This window comes from Vigna radiata, chromosome 7 (assembly GCF_000741045.1).
Source record: "Vigna radiata var. radiata cultivar VC1973A chromosome 7, Vradiata_ver6, whole genome shotgun sequence".
NCBI lineage: Eukaryota > Viridiplantae > Streptophyta > Magnoliopsida > Fabales > Fabaceae > Vigna > Vigna radiata.
The window spans coordinates 50,664,515-50,690,500 of record NC_028357.1 but is presented as its reverse complement, the minus strand read 5'-3'; the positions used below and the strand labels follow the sequence as shown (position 1 = coordinate 50,690,500).

Below are 25,986 nucleotides of genomic sequence, written 5' to 3'. Positions count from 1 at the left end.
AAAGTATTAGTATATTTATTAAATTTTATAACTTTTAACATTTCTTCGTAAGGTTATTTTACAAACTAAATTAATTATTACATTCACAAATGATAATTAAAAGTTCATTTTCTGAATTTAAATATTTATATTTAGAATGAGTAACATTAAGCTTAAAAAAAATCGAGTTTTGTAGATAAAAGAATAATTAAAAGAAGAGACAATGTGAGAAATGTTTGCTTATCAAACAAATTAAAGTGAAGAAGGGGAATATTATGATTTGATCAGTGTAACATATTGCGCTTTTGTCAAGCTTTATACAGTTTTGTACTGTTTTCTTTGTAATAAAAAATTGTATCTTTAAAAAATCTTATTTTTCGTGAAATTTTAATTTCTCTGATGTATTATTTTTAACCAGTATCAATGTAAAGAATATATATTTCACAAATTGTTTTATGACAGCAAGAAATAAAGAAAAAAGAAGTAAAAAGGAGTAAACATAACAATGGACGGTTTTGCATTTCAATATATTTTTTAAAAAAAGCACGGGGCATTACTATGTTAGTTACTGAGGTTATTTTTGGGCGTGTCCTATAGTAAAAAAAGTGTTAATAGTTTGGGAAGTGCGATGGGGCAAGCGATGTTGTTGATATTGGTATGTTATTTTACTTTACAAACTAAAGTGATTTTTGGTAAAGATTATGGGAGCGCTGAGAATAGAGTAATGTTATGTTATGTCATGCAATAATGAAGGAAAAAGGAAGAAGAAAGTTGCAACAGCAATCGCTATCATCGCAATCAGAATCAGAGAGAGGAAGAAGAGGAGAGGGTGCAGTTGGTTTGGTACGGTGATTTAATTGGAGTTTGGTTAAGAGTCTCCTCCTCCTAGTGTAGTTCTCTCATCACCCTCATTCCGTTTCTCTTTTGCCTTTGCCTTTGCCTTTGCATTTACACCCAACAATCCAATCCAATCGCTCGCCGGAAACCTAAGTTCATTCGGATCCAATGGAGGCAATCGAAGAATTGGTTCAGCTCTCCGATTCTATGCGCCAAGCCGCTGCCGTCCTCGCCGACGAAGACATCGACAGCTACAAACGCCCTACCACTTTCCTCAATGTCGTCGCACTCGGCAATGTCGTGAGTTTTTCTTCCATTCACATTTCTCACATCGTTTCAATCAACATTCAATGTATAAGGGTAGATAAAATATGTGGTATGATGCGATGAGGTAAGTGCAAATTTCACGTGCAAACACACACAATTACTCCCATTTTCTATTCATATATCTGTATTGTTTGTATAATTCGTTGGATCCGTTGTTAATGCAATACATTTGCCGCGGTGGTGGATCAGGGGGCTGGAAAATCTGCTTCCTTGAATAGCCTCATCGGACATCCTGTTTTGGTATTGCCTATTAGCCTTGTTCTCCTTTTCTTCCATTTCCTCTTTAATCTCTATTTATTTGCCCACTTCTCCGTTGGAAACTGCAGCCAACTGGTGAAAATGGTGCCACCCGGGCTCCCATTAGCATTGAATTGAATAGAGATACCTCATTAAGCAGCAAGTCAATCATCCTTCAAATTGAAAACAAAACTCAACAGGTTTCGGCAAGTAAGAATCACCATCACTCCACAATTGTTTAAATGATATCATTCAATTTTTCTTTTCGTCTTACTCTTTTTCCATTTTTTCTCATAGGCGCCCTTCGACATTCTCTACAGGATAGACTAAGCAAAGGCTCATCTGGTAGGAGCCGTGATGAAATATATCTCAAACTTCGTACCAGTACTGGTAAGCCCATCATCAAATTGTATGTTTCTGCCTCCTTTTATGCTGGCATCATGGGGCTTAATCCGTTTGTTTTGTTCTTAAATTCTACAGCACCTCCGTTGAAATTGATTGACTTGCCTGGATTGGACCAGCGGATAGTGGATGACAAAATGGTGAGTAGGCATATGTTATCTTGTCCTAAGTTTAAATTTCAAATTCGAGTATGTTTCTTTGTGGCCTCATATCCTTCACTCTCATTTGATGGTGGTGGGTATGTTTACTTTTATTTATTTCTTAGGTCTATGGTTGTTTTTGAGGCATTCTCCTTGTAGAGAAGTTTGATGTCTTCTCTTTCATCATTTCTAGATCAGTGAATATGTTGAGCACAACGATGCTATTTTGCTGGTAGTAGTTCCTGCTGCTCAGGTGCCAGAAATTTCATCATCACGAGCCCTTAGAGTAGCTAAGGAGTATGACTCGGAATGTAAGTTTTCAGATTATCTTTTTGTCTCCTGCGCCAACCCCCAACCACCCCTTTCCGAAAAAATAACTCCAGGGTGTTTGATCACCTGTATAAAACCAATCACGAGTCTCGGACAATTCTTCAAATTTGAGTGGTTAGGACTCTTAGGGGTTTTGACTTTTGGTGGCCTCATTTTTTTAAATGAAGTTGAATTCCATGTGAGGTAAAGTGAGCCTGTGCACTATTCTTTAATCTCAAAGTGAATTTGTATGAGGGTGTGCATTACTGAAATAAAGTCATTCGTGAACCTCCACCTAAGCTTTTTGGAAATTGGTCTTAGACCCAATCAACCTCTCATGTTTAAAAAGCCCTTTCTTCTGTTGTACCTAATCATCTTCATAGTACTAGTTCATCTAACCTTTTTGTTGGTTTTAATTGTAGCCACCAGAACTGTTGGTGTTATAAGTAAAATTGATCAAGCTTCATCAGAACCAAAAGCTCTTGCAGCGGTGCAGGCCCTCCTATTGAACCAGGGACCCCCTAAAACCTCTGATATACCATGGGTTGCTTTGATAGGGCAATCTGTTTCTATAGCTTCTGCACAGTCTGGGAGTGGCTCATCCGAGAATTCATTGGAGACTGCTTGGCGTGCTGAGACTGAAAGTTTGAAATCAATATTGACTGGAGCCCCTCAAAGCAAGCTTGGTAGAATTGCTTTGGTTGAGTCTCTTGCTGGACAGATTCGCAGTCGTATGAAGCTCAGACTTCCAACTCTCCTCACTGGGTATTTATTTTTATTGGCTTATGGTTTGTTATGTGTTGTACATTGTAAATATTGTAGTATTTAACGAAAATTGTTATCATCCACTTTCTTTCGATAGCACTAGTGCTTCAAAATTTTCTGTTTGTCCAGCCTTTTGATGTTTTTAAATAGGCTTATAAACATTTGAATGAGTGAAAGGGGATACAACCAAGGTTTTAAATAGCGTGCTATAGTACCTCTAAATAGTGTTTTAGCTGTGTGGAGTCGCTCTTACCGGCTACAGGGAATGCTGTAGTGGACTGAATAATGAGGCTATCTATTGATTCCTAAAATTACCTTTGAATAGAGACATTGATATTTTATGACAAAGTTCAGTTACTTATGTAGTTTTCTGTTGTTGAATTCCTCTTATATATTGCAATAAATCAATGCACATTTAAAAGAAAATGTCTGAATATTTCTAACCTTAAATGAAATGCCAAGGCATAGTCGTCAATAGTGGCACAGAGTGGGTACACTGCTTGAAGGAGACTGTGGTGTATTAGTTTAGTGGTGTGGCTGAAATATTTTCTAGCCCAGAAAAATAATTTCAGATCTGGAAATTTGTTGAGATCTGTGCAGATCGTTTTGAGGTTCCAAAATACTACTACAAAGAGATAATTAGTGGGGTTTTCTTTGGAATTTTTGTACTATGTTAACTTTAAAGAAAGAAAAAAGCCCTTTTGCCTGTCATTCTTCTCCCTCTTGAGCCTCTCCAAACTCTCTTTTCTTTTTATCTGATGGCACACTCCATGTCCGGTGATCCACTTTGTTTTTGGGCAACCCCCTTCTCTTCCATTCCTGCAGGTCTTTTTCTTTGTTAGTTTGTTTGTGTTCTGTTTTTTTCATTTTTTCTTTCTCTTCCGCATACAACACTTCTATTTCCCTTTTTGTCTGTTTTCCTCTTTTTCTTTCACCCACCATCTGACGTCTTTTTCTTTTCTTCGCTATCTGTTAGTGTTAGTATATTATAGTTGAATAGTTGATAGTTAGTATACTATGGAGCTTTCTTTGTATTTGTACAAGTGTTTTCTCTGTAATTGTATAACTGACAACATTAGACAGCTGTCAGTAAAATGACTCAAATAAGTCAGTCTACTTGTGATTGTGAATGTAATGTGAATAATATAATACACAGATTTGTTCATCATTATTTTCTCTCTTCTCTCCGTTCACTTTCTCTAAGACTATAAATTTTCTTTTATTTTTTGCTTTAGTACCTAGCTGCTGACTGGCAGCAATTATTTTCATGTTTTATTTAGGTATTTTGAGGTTTTATTATTAATTCAGTAGTTTCTGAATGTAGGTATTTTTTCTTCTTTTTTAGTGTATATATTACTTCTTTTTTTTCTTTTTAGAGCTTTGTGGCAGTATATGGGATTGATAACTATGATTTTCACAAGGAGTAGACTGGAGAAAGGCGTGCAAACATTAAATAATAAGAGAAATTGGAGTGATTACTTAAATTTCCACAATATGACAAGTGATGAGAGATTGTGTGATTCCATTTCTATTTATATTTCTTATTTTTTGTGTAATGTGTTTATTGTTAGTAATTAGTACTAATGTAGACTTTGCCTGATAATTTGGTTAGGTTGAGTTAATTTGACCTTTTAAAAGAATCTCTCCCCTCCCCCCAATAAAATATCAAAGAAATTCCAACAGCCTCAGTTTGGGGTTGGTAATTTCCTTTTGTTTCTTTATTTTTAAAGTTAGTTTTGGTTTTGAATGGCCTGAAATCTAGTCCTTTGTTATAAATGCTGCAGTCTTCAGGGAAAGTCTCAAATTGTTCAGGAAGAGTTAATGAAACTTGGTGAACAAATGGTTAGTAGTTCTGAAGGTACAAGAGCTCTGGCCTTGCAGTTATGCCGTGAATTTGAGGACAAATTTCTTCAACATCTCACTGGAGGCGAGGTTGGTAGTTTTTGTTATTTACTTTTACATTTTATAGGTTACATATTATCTGGGGAAATTTGGATGTCAAAAGAGATTGGAGCTTTTCTCATGTGCCATGTTAGAGATTTTGGGAAAAGTAAAGATGGCTAGGTCTTCTGGTCACTGAAGTACTCCTTTCTGCCACAAGCGCCCAGGTTTGAAACCTAGATAAAGGAGGACAAAATATGGCAAGGTCCTTTTGGTGTTGTACAGTCTATGCATTTAATTGGTACCTTTAAATATGGATAAGTGTTAGAAGTTCAGAGGACAATTGCTTACTGTTACCTTTAGTTTAGTTTGATCCGATCAATTTCTGTGTACTTATAGTTTTATTGGGTATTAAACTAGTGTGATTTGTTCAATTGATTTGCATTGTTCTATACCCTATATTAACCAATTTATTTTCTTATAAAAAAATCATTGAAAAGTGTTGAAATTATGGGGATTTAGGTATTCTCTTGTATATAATGTGACCGTGTGTTTCGAAGTGAAAACACTAATTTCTATAACACTGATTTCAAAGTGATTAGAGAATACTATTCTTGATTGATTAAGGAAACAAGTTGTTAAATATAATGAAATAAAAATGCTACACTCTGCCCTTGTACAAGATCATAGATATTTTTAGATTGCTAAAGGGGTAAGTTTGATCCCTGGTATCTTCGAAAATACAACCCCAACCCCTCATGAAGGGGGAGAGGAATAACACTTTGGGAAAGTTGGTTGTGGAATCTGTTATGCGTACCTTAGCTTACTGCAGGAGTGATGCTTGACAACGGGATAAAATAATGCAGCAATCACAAAGGGGGGACTTGAATGAGGGGAATGACGCTCAATGGAGTGGGTGTATCATCATCTAGGTAGTTTAGGTGCGGCTGATGCCACAGGGCTGAAACAGCACTGCTTTGGTAGATTTCTTTTTACCTTTTTCTGTGTGTTCCTTAATCAGGTTAGGTGGAAATGACCATTCTGCTGCAGCACTAAGTTATTGTAATGATAGTAACAATGCGCAGCAGAACAAGATCTCAGGTCCAAAAGCTTAATACAACAGAATTCAAAGAAAGAAAGATAAGGAGTAAACAAAGACGAAAAAACACAAACAAATTGTTGGCTTGGGGGTAATCAAGTTCTGTGAAAAAAGTTATTCCCAAGGTAGATGTCATGGCTGTAACACCATGTTGAAATTATAGGGTTTAGGCAGGGAAGTAGGAAGGGACATTATAGAACTATATGGATTCTGTTATTGGGCTTAATGATGTTATGGATGTGATCCCAAGAAAACCCGAGCTCTGCTTTTACTAATAGAAGATCTTAATTAAACAAGGAAACAAATAAACACATACAATTAAAGACAAAAGGCCACTTGATATTTTAGAAAGATACTTTCTGGTATTCTAAGATATAATAATGATATTATAAGGTTTTTAATAAATATTCTGAATGAGATCTTCAACAAGGAAGATCCTGTTGGAGCAAGAGATTGCTCAAATGCTAATTAAAGAAAAAATTTCAAGAGAAACACAATTAGAAGCAAAACTGCTCCAAAAAGATCCAATATACTTCAAGGTAGTTGAAGATGTCATAATGATATTCTTAGAAAACAGATTTTAAATCTAAGCCAACTTTACAAAACCAACTTGTAAGTGAAATTTATATCCACTTATATACTATAATTTGATTATTTCTTTAACCAATATGAGATCTCCAAAACACCCGTGGCATTGAGTATTGGATGTCTCAAGTGTGTGAGTAAATATTTATGGGTGGTTCAATAGTGAGTGATGTAATAGGCCTAGCAATCCTTGCTAATATAAGCTCGAATACAATTGTAGAAAATTAACTTTAAATCTAACTTATTCTCACAAAATCAGTTTCTAACACGAGGTTCATACCCATGTGTATATTATAATTTGGTGATATCTCTAATCTTTGTGAGATCTCCAAGAATTGAGTTATTTAAAAAATGTTATGATGGAGGGGTTCAAAGAGAAAGATCTTGTTGGAACCCCCGAGCTAAAATACTAATTCAATAAAAAATATCCTAAAGTCGGCCCTTTGAAGAGATTGGGCAAATAATAATTGATTTTGTGCTGCACCTTTGTGCGTGTGTGTGCGTTTAAAAGAACTTAGTGGCATGAGACCAAAAAACTTCTAAGTTAACGAGGATGATGAGTGGTAAAAATTATCAAAGGAACAAAGGGTTCTAATCCTTTAACATGACTATTAATGAAAAGGGTTTCACATCAAAATTCGAGCATTCTATTTCAACTTGTGTTGGAAGTCCCACATGGTGGGTGCAAACCTTACCTTACAAGTGGGTGCAAACCTCACCTTACAAGTCGGTTTTGTGGAGTTGAGTTAGGTTTAAAATCCACTTCTTAAAACAACCAAACACACCAAACTACAGTATTGTTTGCACATTACTTAAATATTTCTTTATTTCCACCAAAACCGTGAAAGCTCATCATATAAAAATGTTCCACGGATCTAGGTTGCACCCAATATTCAGTGATGATGAATAGGGAGGCAAGTAAGCAGTGTAACAATGTAAAGCTGTTGAACCATGTCAATCTGTCTCTCAAAATTATTCAAATGCTTGAACTCTTTACATTGGTCCTTTGATTGGTAATTTGTTTCTTATGTACTCCAAATAAGCGGACAAACATACTATTTTTCTGTATCTAAGTTCTTTCCTCTATTTCCTTGAAGGGTAATGGTTGGAAAGTTGTTGCCAGTTTTGAAGGGAATTTTCCTAACAGAATCAAGCAACTTCCAATTGACAGACACTTTGACATAAACAATGTCAAGAGGGTAAATCTTCTCCCTTGATTTTGTCATTGTTTATTTAGATTTTAGTTATCCTAGTCTCTTGACTGTAGAGGTGCTTGATTATTCCCCCATTTTGGCATATGTCAGGTTGTCCTAGAAGCAGATGGATATCAACCTTATCTTATCTCTCCAGAGAAAGGTTTGAGATCCTTAATTAAAGGCGTTCTTGAACTGGCAAAGGAGCCATCACGATTGTGTGTTGATGAGGTATGCTTTTAATGTGTTGTTAATGTTGTTTCAACAGCTGTTAATGTCTCAGTTTTGTGTAAAGATTGTCCAAAACAATTTGGGTAGCAGTTACACACCCGATGATATGTGGATCTTTCAAATGAAAACAGTGGTATATTGTAAGGTGCGACTTTGGAAGTTACATTAAGAGTCTGAACTGTAGGTTGGTGGGGAGCCTTTTGGGGGTGGTTGTCAACCTCCAAAACTGAACAACTAATTACAAGCAGTTGCTTTTAGAATGTGATGAACTTGCTTCATAGTCCCTTAAATTAAGAAAAAGTTCTTATTTGATTAGATTCTAAACAATAATTGGCTCAAAAGAAATCCATAGCAATATCACTAGTTAACTTGTTTCTCTTCCATTTTCTCCCTTTTATTTAGCAAAATATTTTAGAAAGTTACTCAAAGATTTAAAACAGTGGTTAACATTAAACTGTCTCTATTGGACTTTTAGCGGAATAGCTTATGTGGAATGCTTATATGGGTATGGTTTTTATTTTATTCTTTGATTTCAACTATTTCCCATTGCATTAGGGAAGTTTTTTCTTAACTTGGTAGGCTACCGGAGTTTATGTTTGCCTGATTTCATGAGTTAGGTGTGGTCCGCCATGGTTTGTGTTTTTGTTTTTTTTTCTTAGTGCTATTTTATGATGGAAGCTTAATGCTTTCATGACAGAAATTCATATGAAAAAACTACTTCTAAACCAATACTCAAGTTTGCCAAACACGTTTGAATAGTCCTTTTTTTCCTTTGCACCACTGATGCACCTTTGGAACATTTGGGTAATAAAACTATTTATATCATCTCATGTCATCATGTATTGATTGTTTTCCCACTGATTAGAAGATCCCAACTGCTTGTGAATTTCTTATGGGGGCAGCAAGTACCTTTCTATTGCCTCATGCATTTAATTTATTTTAACCTTTACTCTTATAGAGATTGACTAATTACCAGGATTTTGCTTTGCTATTGATATCATCTCGTGAACACTGCAATGTTGCACTTGGTGTTTTTCTTGACCTTCTTTGTAAGAAAGTGTGACCAGAACCAAATTAGGTGTGGAAATGGGTGCATTTAATGATCATTACTCTTCAGTTCAATGTATCTTAGGAAATAGTGATATTTTAATTGTTCTTTTGAAAATAGTAGTAATTATTTGCTATCTGTGTAATCATTGTTATAGATAGATCTATCTTCTAAGTGGTATGCTAGAGTAAATTCAGAAAATAAAATCTTTCTTTCTCTCTTCTCATGTTAGGTACATCGTGTGCTTGTGGATCTTGTTTCTGCTTCTGCAAATGCAACACCTGGTCTTGGAAGATATCCTCCATTCAAGAAAGAGGTAAAAATTCTGTGCAGTAATTCATACATAACTCAGTTTGATTTTTAGAAATTATCTAGCTCATTTTGTACAACTTTCAGATTGTTGTAATTGCAACATCAGCCCTAGAGACATTTAAAGATGAATCCAAAAAGATGGTTGTTGCACTAGTTGATATGGAGCGTGCATTTGTTCCACCTCAACACTTTATCCGTTTAGTGCAGAGGCGGTATGTTCAATACTTGACACATCTATTTTTTTTTATTATATATGGTTCATAATCTTCATGTCGTTAATGGGAGCATTAACTTGTTTATAATTTTTGAAGCTATCGTTCTTATTGTTTTTTATCTCCTTTGTCTCTTCTACTACCATTTCTAAAATTGTGAAAGAGGTACTTGATCATCCTAGACCATGACAAGCCATGATTTTTGAGATGTTGTCCCTTCAACAAAATGATACATGAGAGTTAGTTCCTCATCCATCTGGAAAGAAGGCATTTGATTGTTATTAGGTCTATTCCATAAAAATTAGACCTAATGGTGAAGTTGATCACCTCAAAACCCAATTGGTAGCTAAAGGGTATACCTGAATGCGCTTGACTACAGTGATATCTTTTCTCTAGTGGCCACAATAACTAATATTAGACTTTCCTTGTCATAGAAACCTTTCGTCATTGGCCTTTTCATTAATTAGATATTAAAAATGTTTTTTTACATGGCGATCTTGAAAAAGAAATCTACATGTAACAACCTCTTCGATTTATTGCTTAGGGGGAGTTTGGTCTGATTTTTAAACTGCATTGCTTTCTCTATGGTCTTAAGCAATCTCCACATGTTTGGTTTGGAACATTCAGCCACATTGTCCAAACGTAGTGAGGTAGATCATTTTGGTTTCTATTGTCACACCTCATTTGGAAAATGTGTGTACTTAATGGTGTATGTTGTGGATATAGTCATTATGTGTACTCAAGCAATCTAAGTTAAAGGAACACTTATGTAATCATTTTCAAAGCAAGGATTTCAAAAGTCTCATATTTCTTGGGCATAGAAATAACTCAATCAAAGGAAGGAGTTGTAATTTGTTAAAGAAATATGTTTTTAACATCATAAAAGAGACGAGCATGATTGAATGTAAACCAGTGGATTGTCCTATGAATCCAAATAAGAAATTAATGGCAGAAAAAGTTTTCTCTGATCTAGAAAGATATTGAAGATTGATTGGAAAACTTATTTATCTTACCATTATTAGACCTGATTTGTCTTTTGCAAGGGAGTTGTGAGTCAATTCATGCATAACCTTTGTATTGATTATTAGAATGTTGTCATCTGTATCTCAAAGTGGCTCCAAGACAAGGATTACTTTATGAAGATAAAGGAAATACTTGGCTCTCCTATGGACAACACTACTATATGATATTGTGTTTTCTTTGGAGAATATGTTATTTCTAGGAAGAGGAAAAACAAAAATGCTATTACACAATCAATTGTTGAAGTTGGGTATAGGACAATGGCATCTCTCACTTGTGAGCTTAAATGGGTAAAACAATTCCCCCAAAAATTAGATTTTTGTAAGATTTAGCAAATGAAGATGTAAAACAATTCCATATTACTTCTAATCATGTGTTCCATGAAACGACTAAAGACATAGAAATTGACTATCACCTTGTTCAAATTCAATATCCTCTTTCTCAACCATGTATTGTATACACATGAATACATTAATTTGTTAACTGTTAACTGTTTGACTGCTGCTGTTTAGAATTAATTTTATATGATCTAATACTTTGAACTAATTTCACTAGAATGGAAAGGCAGCGCCGAGAAGAGGAGCTAAAGAACCGGTCATCCAAGAAGGCACTTGATGCAGAACAATCAATTCTAAATAGGGTAAGGAATAATACAGTTGAAAATGTGCATACTAGAATTTGTTACACGATATACAAGTGTTTAAATTTTGGCTTTATATATACTAGATGTATGTTCTGTTTTGTTTTCTAGGCAACTAGTCCTCAAACAAATCAACAAAGTGGGGGAAACTTAAAATCACTGAAAGAGAAATCTAGTCAGCAAGACAAGGATACACAAGAGGCATCTTCTGGCTTGAAGACTGCTGGGCCCGAAGGGGAGATAACAGCAGGTTTTTATTATTCATCCCAAAATTTGTATTCCCAGGTCTAATATCAACAAGTCTGTCTGCTGTGTCTCATGCCCTGCAGAATCCTTGGAGTATTGACTTTGTGGCCTCCTTTTTTCCTATTCTAAATCCAGAGCTTCAGTATTTGCCTCACTCAATAGTTACCTCAATTTTCTCAGCAATCACCCTCCATATCCACTAGGACTTGCAGCAGTTGTATATTGACAGACATTGCTTGGTGCATCTTTGCCTGTAGCTGATTGTTTAATCACTAAATTGATGGTGCAAAGATAGTACATTACAAAGCATTTGAAAAGACAGCCTCACTGAAGAGAAAAAATAAATAAATTTAGGATTCTTTTCCATTCCCCCCAACGTTATAAATAATGAACAGAGAAACATAATTTATCTTGTTCTGCTTTCCAATTAAGTCATTAGAGATTACAATGACATTGTTTGATCTGTATAGCTAACTCCTCCTAGTGGTTGCTGTGGATATCAACAAATGTTAAGCTTTTAATGCAATTTCCACGGTAGTTATCCATTATTATCCAAGGAACAAAACAGTTTCTGTACCTTTCTTTCTGAGTATTCTATCTTTCATATTTTTCCTCTCTCCAAAGTAAGGAATTGAATGTTTCTTAGTTTACTTTGAATTGATTTCAACTCTTGATGCAGGATATATGTTGAAAAAAAGTGGAAAAGGTGGTTGGAGCAGACGATGGTTTGTTTTAAATGAGAAGACTGGCAAGGTTAGTAAATTGTCTCTTTTTATGCTGAATTACACAGTTCAAAACTTCTCTGAACCATCTGGTTTAAACATTTGAGCTTAGAAGTCTTTTAAGCTGTAGCTGCATAGAAGTGTTTCATATGGATAAAAACTTCTTTGGTGAAATTGAAAATGATATTTAGTGAAAACTCTTAGTATACTTCTTGGTTCTTGACATTTTTAGTAATCGAGTTAGTTTACAAATTCCTAAGCATTTGTGTAATATGATGGAATGTGGCCCATTTATGCTATGATTAGCAAAACCTTCATTTTAATTATTAAAACTGACCAGGCTTTGTATCTGTTATTATGAGCTAGAAGTTCTCATTTTTGTATTGGGAAAAACACAAACTCACATCAATTAGAGATAATGCAAAATATTCATTACATAAATAGGAATAATCTCTACGTTATAAGCCGAGTTTGTAGGATTGTATTAGACCTAGATTTGTTTTGAAAAATGGTATTAAAGCCTATCCTAAATCCATTGAAAGAACCACTCGTCTTGTTATATGCGTACCAAGTCCAATAGTGCTAGATGTGAGTGGGTGTATTGGGAAAAATCCAAATACCAAATCAACTAGAGGTAGTGCTAAAATATAGTATATAAATGGATGCGATCTTTGTCTTAGAAGTCAATTTTATAGAAATGAATTAGACTTATATCTACTTTGTAAGAATTTGTATTCATTCTCAAGTTTTGTAAGTTGTATTTGGAGGTCCTTTTGATATTGGTGCCTATGCTATGAAATGGGAGTACAAAGTACATCTTTCTGAACATGTGCTGAGATTTAACTACACTTTATATTGCCAGCTTGGATACACCAAAAAACAAGAAGAGAGACATTTCCGGGGAGTAATTACATTGGAGGTATGAACTTTTTGGTTGGTATCTTGAATTTATGTTAGAAAGCTTATGAACTTCAATAAACTGTTTCTGGGATATTGGAGAAAAAACAAGGGTAAAATAACCTGTCTAATCAGTTATAAAATTGAAGTGCCATACTGTAGTTATGATTTAAGGGAATTTATTGGATTATGATTTTAAAAGACCGTGTAAAATTGTTGACTTATAAGATATTTTTGAAAAACTTTTATGATTAAGGTTTTGTACTTTAGATTTTAATGGATTTATATAATCAATGGTTCAGACACAACATAATGATTTCCTCAAACAGAATTTGAAGTTGACCGGAATAATGATTATTGGTGAACCTTTCAGCTTAGTAATGCCTGTTTTATTTTTTGGTTGTGCTGATCAGGAATGCATTATTGACGACATTTCTGATGATGATGAAGTCTCCACAAAGAGTTCGAAGGATAAAAAGTCCAATGGACCTGATTCTGGAAAAGCATCGAACCTTGTTTTCAAAATAACAAACAAGGTCCCATATAAGACTGTGATGAAAGGTAATCCCTCTTGTTCTAATTTTTGCATCCTCCCACACGTATTCCACTTTAAGAATTCTTCACCAGATCTGATTAAACCTCAACTGTGACAACTGGCAATATTAAAACATACATTTTGCAGCTCAAAGTGCAGTTTTGTTAAAGGCTGAGAGCATGGCAGATAAGGTTGAGTGGATTAACAAGCTAAGAACTGTTGCACAGGCTAAAGGAGGTCAAGTCATCGGGGAACCGGGTTTTCCCATGCGGCAAAGTCTTTCTGATGGTTCTCTTGTAAGTTTTTATCTGTTCTCTTCGATGTGATTCTCTTAGAATTTGGGTTTAGGATGTCAGTCTTACAAAACTAGTTTTTAAGGTAAGAAATGCTTAAGTTTTTTAAGGACTACATTGGCCATTTCTCTAGCTGATGTGAGATTTCAATCTCTTAAAAGATGACGTATTGACAACTACACTCTTGACATTTTACTTTGGGTCCATTTGATAGAGAGGAGAGTATGAAAATAAAAGGAGGTGAATGATATTAATGTGTGAAATAAAATTTAAAGATGTTTGGTTGAAGATAAATAGATAACAAGTGCAGAGATAGAAAGATGAATAGAAATAGAGTGAGCAGTACTGTTGGGACCCACTCACTTTTTAATTTTCTCCTCCTTATTTCTTGCCAAAAAATCCAATTGAATTTATTTTCCTATTTCCACTTCCTCCTTTCCAAATAAACACACCATTATTTCTGGTTAGTCACCCCATAGGTAGTAGCCCTTTCTGAGACACTGGCGACCAACTTTTCCAAAATTCATTTAATTGACCAATTAACCTCTTAAATTTCGTTTCTTCTCCCGTGATTGGGTCTCAGATATTTGTTGGTTTGTTTGGGATAAATTTGTTGAACACAATAAAATTCCTTTAATAGTGTTATAGTTACATAAATAAGAATCATACTTTTATGATTACAGATATTGGGATCAGATGTTTATAATCAGAAACATCAAGATCATTATAGGATCTTATCTTTATTCAACATATTAAATCTCATTTATTTATTGTATTGATTTCTTTTTCTCGAGATAGATATAGTTTAACAAATATCATCATTCTTCTGCTGGTAAAGATATTTATATAGAAATGAATTATGACGTTTAGGAACTTAGCATGGAGTCCTTTATTTATTAGAAGTTACAAACACTAACCAATTTACAGTCCATCTAGAATAGAGTTCATTGTTGCATTTTCATGTTGCAAAATCTTTTGTAGGATACGATGGCTAGAAAACCTGCAGATCCTGAAGAGGAGCTCAGATGGATGTCTCAAGAAGTACGTGGTTATGTTGAAGCTGTTCTTAACAGCCTTGCTGCTAATGTCCCAAAAGTGAGTTTATTTTATCAACTGCCACAATTTTCTCTTTGATTTGACGCTGTTTGTAAGACCATTCACTCGGTCTATGCAGGCAGTTGTTCTTTGCCAAGTAGAGAAAGCCAAGGAAGACATGCTCAACCAGTTATACAGTTCCATCAGGTAAGTGCTGTCGTTTCTCATCATATTACTGGATGACTATCTAGTGTGTTGCATCTTAGTGGATACCATGTTATGTAGTGACATTTAACCTATATTCACTTTGGTCAATATTAATGTTCATGCACCCTACGGTTATATTAATCTACTTGTTGTATTCAACCACACGTGTGAATTTGGTCATAAGGTGAATGCTCCTATGGATTTTGTTTTTCAATGCTTTGCTTGGGTATGTCTTGGGGATCAACACAGACACTTTTGGTTTGGGTACACAAGTAGATTAAGTTTATGAATTTGCCATTGTAAGTTCCTTCTTTTTTCTTGACTTTTCTCTTTAGTAGGACTTATTTGTGATCTTAACCTATCCCTAGTAGTTCTTTCCCTCTTCTGTCTAATAATTCTTTTGTTTGTGATAAATAATAATATTTGAATCTTTGATTCTATTAATTTAATCTTGAACAATTCAGTTATTACAATTTTCTATTAAGGAATGGAACCATTTGACAGTGAAAATTAAGTGTTCTATTAATGTTGTGGTTGGCAGCGCCCAAAGCTCTGCAAAAATTGAGGAGCTGCTCCAGGAAGACCGCAATGCCAAGAACAAAAGGGAGCGAATTCAGAAACAGTCTTCCCTTCTTTCAAAGCTCACTAGGCAGCTTGGTGTCCATGACAATAGAGCTGCTGCAGCATCCAATTGGTCCGACAGAGGGGGTGCAGCAGGTAATGTCTTCACATTTGACTGAGGTCTTACTTTCCATGAAAGCTTAGCTGGTTTGCTAGCTGTTTCAGAAGACCTTTAGCTTTTGTTAAAGAAAGAATATGATTAGATTATGTATATAACTTTTGTTGTAACTCTCCTAGAACATGATGAATAAGTTGTGCAGACTCCACATATGCATCAGTTAAGATGTAGACTTATTTTGTTGATTTTTCATATAATTTTGGAAAAACAATTATGCAGAAAGCAGCCCAAGAAGCTCTGGACCCTCGTCAGGGGATGATTGGAGGTCGGCCTTTGATGCTGCTGCCAATGGTCCAAGCGACTTATCATCTAGGTATGGTTCTGGTGGTCATAGTAGACGTTACAGTGACCCATCCCAAAATGGTGATGCGAGCTCAGGCTCCAATTCTAATAGTCGCAGGACACCAACTCGGCTGCCTCCTGCTCCTCCGCAATCTGGTCCAAGATATTAGATAAAGCAACATGTGGTTTTTATAAAAAAATTTGCATTCTTGCGCTTTCAGTTTTTTCTACTTATATCGATCGAGACTGTCCCACCTCCTTTTAGAGACTTAGTCGGAATGTTATAGTTTTGTAGATAAGTAAAGTTTTCACTTCTCATTCATCTTACGGTCATACATACGCAGTATGTGTCCAATTTTAGTCCCTACTGGGTATGTGGGGGCATTGTTGGGTGAGATAATTTTGTGTCTTCCCCACATTCTTTTCCTCTTACAAATGTAATTGTTTTGTATCCAATATTATCAGCATTTATATCAATCCCTTTTTGTTTTTCCGCCTACTTTGTTAAACACTAATTATTTCTGGTTGGTATTATTATATGATAAAGAAAGTTTGTGGATATTAAGATCAAGATAAAAACCTTTTAAACCCTTCCAAATTGAAAAATCCCGAAAATAAATTTCGAGTGGGGCAAATCCTGAGGCGACAACTACGGCTCAAGGATGGAATAAGACATCATGTGATGGCCGAAAAGTGCCCAATGCTATGACTGGTCTTGAATGTTTTAAAAATTGTTTCACTCTTTCCAATAATTTATATAAAAAATTATAGCATAGTTGATAATTTGTGTTATGGCAATTGTCTAATGGTCAAATATAAATTTACTCGGAAATTCTTTCTACAAGGCACTTGTATGAAACCAAGTTTGCTCCATACTATAAGGAATACGGAGAATAATAAAATAAAAAACAGCAGAATCTGATGCGTGGAGGACTAAGGGCTGAGATTATGTCATCAACCACAAACCACAGCTGTAATATCTTCGTTAATAGAAGAATATGTGGTAAGAAGGATATTATTAAAATATAAAGTTAAATACGTTTTTATTCTTGTCATAATTGAAAATGATTCTTATGTGTAATTGAAAGCATTTTAATCTTCATCTTTTCATGGTTTTAGTCTCTAGTTAAAATTTTGTCCACATAACAAACGGCATTTCATTTAGGCTATAATCTGACTGTGACATGTTTGATTTTATTTTTGAATTATTTTTTTTTAAATATACTATTTTTGTTTTACATTCTTTCACCTTTATTTATTCTTTTTATGGATCTAAATCATCTTCCTTCCATATTCACTGCTATATTCTCAAGTTTCTTTTAGTAACAAAAGTAAACTTTAAAATTAAAATGAGTTTTATACCTATTTATAAATATTTTAAATTGAATGTGAAATTTTTAAGAACTTTATTATTATTCTCACATAATTAATTATATATTGCAATTTTTAAACTCAACTGAAAAAAAAGAGTTAAAATAGTCTTTTTAAATGAAGATATAACTACAAAATATTTAAAATTAAGTACACATGTCCGTGAATCATACATACAACGTACAAAAGTTATTATAATATTAATATATTCAGGTTTTATTATTTGTGTTACACATAAATTTTACTCTTATAAATTCAAATGAGGCGATTATATTTTTACATTACCATTAATTCATTCGGATGAAAGTTATAAAATAGTAAGTTCAAATATTTATTATCCATATTATTATAATATATGTTGGAACATTTAGACTAAAATATCTAGTTGGCATTCATTTAAATTGGTTTGAATTATTATATAGAGACAATAACAATTATTTTTATGAACCGGATTTTAGAAAAGATAAATATTTAGTATTTCTCAAAAAAGTTCCTTGCTTTTGCTTATAAAAAAGGTAAAATACCTTTTTTTGTCCTAGTTTTGGTTACGAATATTCGAAATGGTCCCCATTTTATTTTTCTGTTCAATGTAGTCCTAAAGAACGTAATTATGTTCAATTTAGTCATTTTTCTGTTTAATGTAGTCATAAAGAACGTAATTTGTGTTCAATTTAGTCCTTTTTACAAACTCCGCGAACCACAAACAAGGACTAAATTGAACACAAATTACGTTCTTTAGGACTACATTGAACATAAAAAGGACTAAATTGAACATAATTACGTTCTTTAGGATTATATTGAACAGAAAAATAAAATGGGGACCAATTTGAATATTCATAACCAAAACTGGAACAAAAAAAGGTATTTAACCTATAAAAAATCTACCAAATCCCTGGAGCCCTTCTTCGCAACCTCAAAGCATACCACATAAGAATTTTTTCTAAGATAGGTAAATTTTAGGTTAAATACATTCAGTGATCTCTATTTTTATTGGTTTTCTTCAATTAAGTCCTCGTTTTTTAAAATGATCAATTTAGTCCCTGAATTTGAAAAATCAAATCAATCAAGGACATTCCGTTAACTTCCCTAGACGGCTGGCGTTAAATATAAATCGGTGCTTCCTTTTGTCGCTTAAGCTAAAACTTTTCGCTTAAGCTAAAAGGACAAGTTCCAATTTTGAAAGATCTCGCCTAGGCTAACCAAGTTTCGCCCAAGCTGAAAAGCTCCCGTGGTTCATTCTTATTTGCAGTACATTTTTGCCTAGGCGAGCATGGTTTTGCACAAGCGAAAATGTTTCAGAGGCACTTCAAATGATGATTGTAATAAATAAACTCGTATTTAACAGTCCAAATACACAGAAATATCCAATTTCACAAAATCACCATCTTAGTTGCTATTATGCAGCAAAAACCTTGATAGAGGATATGTAATCAATAATTTGAAAGCCAACAATAATATGAAAGTGCAACGAATCAATAATCTCATATGTAATCACAAACCAATAACATTAAAGATGGCTGAAAGCTAGCAAAAAACAAAGGATTCTTTTCATTACATGAGTAAATGGTTCACAGCAGCAAAAAACTGGAACTTGTCCTTTTAGCTTAAGCGAAATTTTTTTTTAGCTTAAGCGAAAAAAGGAAGCACTGGTCTATATTTAACGTCGTGTTAACAGAATGTCTTTGATTGGTTTGATTTTTCAAATTTAAAGACTAAATTGATCATTTTTAAAAAACAGGACCTAATTGAAGAAAACCAGTAAAAATAGGGACCACTAAATGTATTTAACCTAAATATAATTATTCTTAGTTTTATAATTTTATTTTATTGTAGTGGTGATTTTTTTTTTCAATTTCCTTTAAGTATTTTAAACATTTTCACTTTAACCTCAATTTTTTTTAAACAACATAATGTAATTTTTCTTTCATAATAAAACATACAGCAGATTATAATTCAATTTTTATTGAGAGAAGCCTAGATGTAGTAAATAATCGTATAACAGAAGAAAGATAAGAAAAAAATGAAAACTATAATACAGATTAGGTTTAAAGGTTGGTTTTCGTATTTATTTTGAAAATCTTAATTAGATTTAATTGAATTTTTATTTTTTAAAAGGTGATATACTTTGATCATTTTTGTTAGGACAACATTAACTCATGTGTCATAATTTAAAAAAAAAATATATAAAATGTATTTAATTTAAAAAAAAAATAAAAAATTATCAGATTTCAAATGCAAATCCTGTGAGAGAGACTGATGTGGCAACGGTAGTTTCATATGTTATTGTTGGAGAGTAAACATCATATAAAAAAATCTCAGTATTGAATTTTATCTTAATTTAACCTCAGTTTTTTTAAAATTAAAACAATTTTATTTTTTCACAAAACCAAATTTAACTTTTATGTAAAATTTATAATTAAATATTTAAATCAAAATTTAAATAAAATTCAATGTAAAATATAAATTTAAATAAATTTAATATTCTGAAAAATATTTAATAAAAATACCATTATAATATTTATAAAAAAAAGTTAAATTTAATCTCAATTTTTTAGAAAAAAATAAACTTGTTACCATTTTAAAAAAATTATGACTAAATTGAAAAAAAAAAATACAAAAGGCTAAATTAATATTTTTTATATGGTATTTATTTCAATATATTACAATATTTTTTGTCACCTGCAACTTCATTTTACATGTAATTTTTTTTTCTCAAAAAAAAAAAATAAAATATATATATATATATATATATATATATAATTTTTTAAAATTTAAAAAGAAAAACACAAATTGTATCACATAAATTAATGTCATTAGTACAATATTAACAAAAATTAACAAATTAATAAAAACTTAATTAAAACTAATTAATCGAGATTTTGAAACAAATAAAAGTACCATAATAAAAAATATATATAATTTATAACATCCCTCTATCATTAGTCTAATTATTATAATCAATCTAAAAATTGATGTTTTGTGAGGTATAGAAAAACACAAAAAGATTGAAATAAGAAAATATTGAATTAATAAACATAAAAAATATAAATATACATTATCCGATGATTGGGGTAGCGGAGGAGGGTTGTTCCGGAGAAGTGGGAATGGCGAGTGTGAGGAGCTGTACATGCAGTCCTTCTTCTTCTTCTTTCTTTCTGAGGAAGGCACCTTCTCCAGTGAGATTCAAATTGAAATTCAGATTCAAAATTAATGCTCTTTTTGGGGATTGGGGATTAGGGAACAGAAAGAATTCCCTCTCTTTCTCTTCGAATCATCAAAACCAATTCACTTTCAATTTGACAGACACAGAAACAGTTCGAGTGTCGGTGTTGTCTTCCATCTCCGACGTTTCTGCAAAGGAATGGGACGCATGTGCTGTGGATGCCACTGGCCCTAACAGCTTCAATCCTTTCCTCTCCCACGCCTTTCTCTCCGCCTTGGAGCACTCTGCCTCCGCCGTCAGGGAAACTGGATGGATGCCACACCACATCGTTGTCAAAGATCAGACCAACAACATTCTCGCCGTCGTCCCTCTCTATCTTAAGACCCATTCCTACGGTGAATTTGTTTTTGATCACTCTTGGGCCAATGCTTACCATTCATACGGATACAAATATTACCCCAAGTTGCAATCTTGTGTGCCCTTCACCCCTGTGACCGGTTCAAGGATCTTGCTTCGTAACACCTCCTTCAAAGATCAAATCTTTGACATTATTGTCTCTGCAATGAAGGACATCACTGCCAATGTACTCAATAACCAACTTCTCCACCTGCTTCTTATTACATGCATTTACTAATTAACCTCTTTTCTATCTCTTTACAGTCACAGCTTTCCTCGTTACATGTTACTTTTCCCTCTGAGAATGAGTGGCTCAAACTCACCCAAAAGGGCTTCCTGCCCAGGATTGGAATGCAGTACCACTGGAAAAACCGTAACTACAAAAAGTGAGTCATCCGTGTAAACTGTTTCTGCCTTTGGAAGCCTTTAGCTCATCTTGGATTTCTCTAGCATTTAACTACACTGTTCTATCTTGTTCTTTGAGCCTGCGTTTTTTTTTTCTTTAAGTGATAATATTGTTTCAGAAATATGCTGGACAGTGGCAAGGATCCAATCATTCAACTTCCCTTGTCAATTGTTTTATCTGTTTACAAGATGTCATTGAGTTATCACGTGTGATTTTGGTCCACTATGATAGTTCTGTAAAGAGACGTGTCTACTTAATCATAAACATCAGTCTATACCAATACTGTTGTTATGTTTGCAGTTTTGATGACTTCTTGATGGACATGAAGCAAAGTAAAAGAAAAAATATACGTCAAGAACGTAAAAAGGTTGGTATTCATAAAAAAAAAAAATATTAATATGTGGTTAGTTTTTTTAGAACTCTATCCAATAGCACTGTCCTCTGTTATGTTATTTCTGTAGGACAACTATTAAGGAAAAATGTTGTTTGACAACCATTTCACGCTTATGTAAGGATAAAATGTCAAACTTTTGCATCTGTAAAAAAAAAAATAGAGAAAATGAAAAGTAATAAAGGGTATTGTCACAATGGGAATAAAAAAATTTGGAGCGCCAAGATACCATTGTCCAATTATTAATGTGATGAGATTTCTTGGAATTCTATTGGATTGTGATAGCACAATAAGAATGAACTGCGAAAATGCCTTCTTTTCTTTGGGTTACCACGAGCCAAACGATTCTGGATTTTAAATGATGTCAATGCACATTGACCTGTTAGTTTTTTAGTCACATATATCTTACTATCTCTTTATCTGCAGATCTCAGCCCAAAACTTGATTATGAAACGGCTACGGGGTCATGAAATAAAGGTACTTTACATTATATACTTTTTGAAGATTCAGGTACATAACATTTACAGTGGATGTTCTGTGGCAAATTATATAAATGTGGCCAACTGATGTCTCTAGCAATAGGATGGAGAACATCATAATTCTGTTCGATCTCAAGATAAGAAAAGTTTATATTATGAAGAATATTGAAATCATCTTACACTTTTTCCTATATATAGTATAGGATTTTCTAATATTACAATACAGCATATTTTTCATCATTATAAGTTAGGTATTGCTCAACTACGGGTAACTTACTGCTTATACGCACCAACTTTAACCCATTTGCAAATTGACCTTAGGGCATACATGATGCAAATGATCCCCTGAAGTTCACAGTACATTTAGTTGCTCAAACCATTAAAATTTTGATGACATTGTCATACCACACCGAAACAGTGAGTGAGGCTAATGTTATCTGGAATATCCAAAATTCACTTAAAATGGTTTGGAAGATATGTTCATCAGAGCATTCTCTCTGTAAATCATAATGCTCTCTGATCACTACACATTTGACAGCAATTCAATTATAGTGCGCATTTTAATATATCCCTGTAATGATTGTATAGTTGGTGTATCCTTAAAGATATTACAATGGCATAATTCATTGGGGAAACTTTCAGTAGTGATTCCCTTTACTCGCGATCTCACTTGTTATGTTTTTTTTTTTGTATTGGAAGGCTAGGCACTGGGATTCCTTCTACACTTTTTACAGGAACACAACTGATAACAAGTATGTTAACCTAATTGAACCTTATAGTTTTGATTTTTTTTTAAAAAAATGTTTGATGACATGGGAATGGTTGAAGTGTCATTATTTAGTATCGGTATCGATCTATTTACAGATGGGGGACTGCTCACCTGACAAGGGAATTTTTCCATGAGCTGGGATCGAAAATGGGAGACAACGTGCTACTTGTCGTGGCTGAAGAAGGGGATGAGTTAGTTGCTGGAGCCCTTAATCTTATTGGAGGAGACACTTTGTTTGGGCGCCTATGGGGGTGTTTGCCACGGAGTTACTACCCAAGTTTGCATTTTGAAGCATGCTATTACCAGGTAATGCTTCTCATTATTTTTTCTCCTAAGTTACTATTGGATTATTAGGTTTTGGTTTTTTGGTTGGAAAACAAATAATGAGTATTATCAGATTATATCTTCTTTTATGGAATGGACTTCCCTTTTTTCTTGTTAATGGATGTCGGCAGATAATGTGTTTTATTTCTATGTATAGTCTAATTCGGCCTCTCTTCCAGCTATTGTTTGATTCAAATGAGTTTTTCTCCTCCTCTCTCGACTTGTCTGAGTTCAAGCTTTTTCAGCCTTCTCCATTTTTTGTTCATCTTCCTCCTCCCACAACCCTTTTTCACTATTATTCTGTTATTGGCATCAGTGTCTAAGCAAGTTGGAGGAGAAAAGAGTTGTTTTCCTTATTTCATTTGGGAAAATATTTTTTTTTTCACTTTTGGACAAATATATAGAATTACTCGGTGCTGACGTGACAGGCAATCGAAGCAGCCATCGAACTAAATCTTAAAAAAGTAGAGGCCGGAGCTCAGGGTGAACACAAGATTCAGCGGGGATATCTTCCTGTCACAACTTACAGCTGTCATTACCTTATTGATGAAGAATTTAGGGAAGCCATTCAAGATTTTCTGGAACGTGAAGCATCTCAGGTATGATGCATAAATTTTCGGTAATTCTCGTCACTGTTTAGTATTATTGTAAATCGAATGAATTATAACGATAGTAAAATACTTTGAACTGACACTTCTGGTATCAGTTTCTCGGTTGTGTAAAAAGGAGTTTGGACAATAAATTTCCTAAAGGTAAGTTTTTGCGTGTGCAGGTTAAGCTTGTCATAAAACTCTTGCATGATTCAGGACCTTTCAAGGAAGGAATAGTGTAGAGAGGAAAAAAGAGGGTATAGGGTTTTGTAAATAAAAACATGGATTATATAATGTAAAAGTTTGACATTTGTTTATAAGAAGAAATGCAAGAAGAAATTGAAAGAATAAGAGAAGAGGTCAGACAGTGAGGGAGGAACCGTTGTCCGCAGGGGTGAGATTGAGAATGAGGCTGGCAGCCTTGAGAGCCCAGGACTGAGGGGACTGATAGAGAGAGGCGGAAGAGCCAAAGCAAGAGGTGAGCATGTCGGTGTTGATCACACCTGGATTCAGGGCCACCACGGCCATCCCTTGACCCACCTCTTTCGCCACCGACTTGCTCAGCCCTTCTATGGCCCACTTGGAGGCGCAGTAAGGAGCCACCAGCGCCGCACCGGACCTTCCCCATCCCGACGACATGTTCACTATTATGCCTTCCGCATTCTTCAACGCTATCATGAGAGGGATGAAGTGGCGCAAGACGTTCGCAGTCCCTTTCACGTTCGTATCCATCACTTCTTCGAACTCCTCCGCCGGAACCTCCCATAGCTTGTTGTTCTTGTTGATTGTTCCGGCATTGTTCACTGATCAACAAATCCACACCTCATTTCATTCTAATTTAATTAAAATTATTTAACGAATTAGGGTTAGGCTTACGAACCTATGATGTCCGGAACGGCCTTTTGGTCCATTACAAGTCGGGCCATTTGCTGAACGCTCTCGTCGGACCTCTGAAATAAACCAAAGTGCCTTTGTCAGTGGGAAGAGACAGAGAGAGAAACAGAAAGAGTGGTTGTGATTGAGGAAGCACTAACGACGTCAGCATTGAAAAACAAATGGTTGTGGTTGCGATTGGAGGAAGAGAGTTGGGTTTGAAGGGAATCGAGATTATGCTGCGAACGGGAGCAACCGATTATTGTATGACCTCGAGTGGCGAGTTCAACAGCCAGAGCTCTCCCAAGCCCTTTCCCAACTCCTGTTATCAGCACAGTTCGTCCTGTCTTCATCTTTCTCTCTTTCTTCATCTCCATTCCTGTTTTTAACCTTTTTTTATACTTTTTTTTTTCTCGTAAATATTTTTTTTTAATTTTTAAAACTTATTATATATTTTGATATACAATTATAAACTGTATAATAAATTATATATTACTACTAAATTTTTTTATCTGCTGTTTAGGGTTTTTCTTTAAGAAAATAATATATCATTTTGATTTTAGCAAAACGTTTATAAATTATTTTTTTGCCTTTTTTAATATTTTCATCATAATAAATTATTTTGTAAACTGGTTAAGGATAATAATAGAAATAACATAAATGAATAATTAATATAGTTTTAAATTTTTAAAAAAACAATAACCTCTCAAAATTTCTATTGCTGAAACAACTAAGAAAGTATTAATTGTAATCTATTATATAATCTTTAACAATGAAAAGAAATACTTAATTTTCATGAAAACATTAAAACTCATACTCGTGAATGTAACTCATCTCTCATATAAATGAGTCCATTAATATAAATTATAATATATATTTGAAAAAGGTATGAATTAAATTTATATTTATTAAATTTGTAAAAGTTAATAAATTTTATAAATTATAATATATATTTAAAAAGGCTTTTTGTTTTCACTGCTATTTCTCTAGAACAAATTATTCTCTTATGTTGTCTTTTCTCTGTATCTTCTTTTTTAATTAACTTCTAATT

At 33.8% G+C, this 25,986-nt stretch overlaps 3 protein-coding genes across 4 annotated transcripts; 2 read left to right on the top strand and 1 right to left on the bottom strand.

The window, feature by feature from the left end:
* The first annotated feature begins 575 nt into the window (after positions 1 to 575).
* On the top strand, positions 576 to 16,672 carry LOC106768172 (dynamin-2A). Its single transcript, XM_014653162.2, has 22 exons — positions 576 to 1,116; positions 1,333 to 1,383; positions 1,470 to 1,590; positions 1,678 to 1,770; positions 1,861 to 1,922; positions 2,116 to 2,233; positions 2,654 to 2,996; positions 4,781 to 4,928; positions 7,659 to 7,760; positions 7,866 to 7,985; positions 9,266 to 9,349; positions 9,430 to 9,557; positions 11,133 to 11,217; positions 11,329 to 11,467; positions 12,143 to 12,216; positions 13,048 to 13,104; positions 13,496 to 13,643; positions 13,765 to 13,913; positions 14,892 to 15,005; positions 15,085 to 15,152; positions 15,694 to 15,869; positions 16,111 to 16,672. The coding sequence occupies exons 1-22, from the start codon at positions 985 to 987 to the stop codon at positions 16,341 to 16,343; spliced, it is 2,745 nt and encodes a 914-aa protein (XP_014508648.1). The 5' UTR covers positions 576 to 984; the 3' UTR covers positions 16,344 to 16,672.
* A 3,913-nt stretch (positions 16,673 to 20,585) lies between these two features.
* On the top strand, positions 20,586 to 24,308 carry LOC106768174. 2 transcript variants are annotated; one of them, XM_014653163.2, is made up of 8 exons: positions 20,591 to 21,290; positions 21,368 to 21,489; positions 21,810 to 21,876; positions 22,327 to 22,377; positions 23,079 to 23,131; positions 23,244 to 23,454; positions 23,901 to 24,071; positions 24,245 to 24,308. In XM_014653163.2, exons 1-8 carry the CDS (start codon positions 20,607 to 20,609, stop codon positions 24,302 to 24,304), a joined length of 1,419 nt encoding a protein of 472 aa, XP_014508649.2. In that variant the 5' UTR covers positions 20,591 to 20,606; the 3' UTR covers positions 24,305 to 24,308. The 2 variants fall into 2 exon arrangements, with proteins under 2 accessions (XP_022639891.1, XP_014508649.2); XM_022784170.1 differs by lacking the exon at positions 24,245 to 24,308 and having other exon boundaries at positions 20,586 to 21,290; positions 23,914 to 24,065.
* Positions 24,309 to 24,322: 14 nt separating this feature from the next.
* LOC106768175 (NADPH-dependent pterin aldehyde reductase) lies at positions 24,323 to 25,327 on the bottom strand. The gene is made up of 3 exons (XM_014653164.2): positions 25,097 to 25,327; positions 24,943 to 25,012; positions 24,323 to 24,865 (listed from the first exon to the last, which is right to left on the bottom strand). The coding sequence occupies exons 1-3, from the start codon at positions 25,310 to 25,312 to the stop codon at positions 24,423 to 24,425; spliced, it is 729 nt and encodes a 242-aa protein (XP_014508650.1). The 5' UTR covers positions 25,313 to 25,327; the 3' UTR covers positions 24,323 to 24,422.
* Between the last annotated feature and the right edge of the window lie 659 nt (positions 25,328 to 25,986).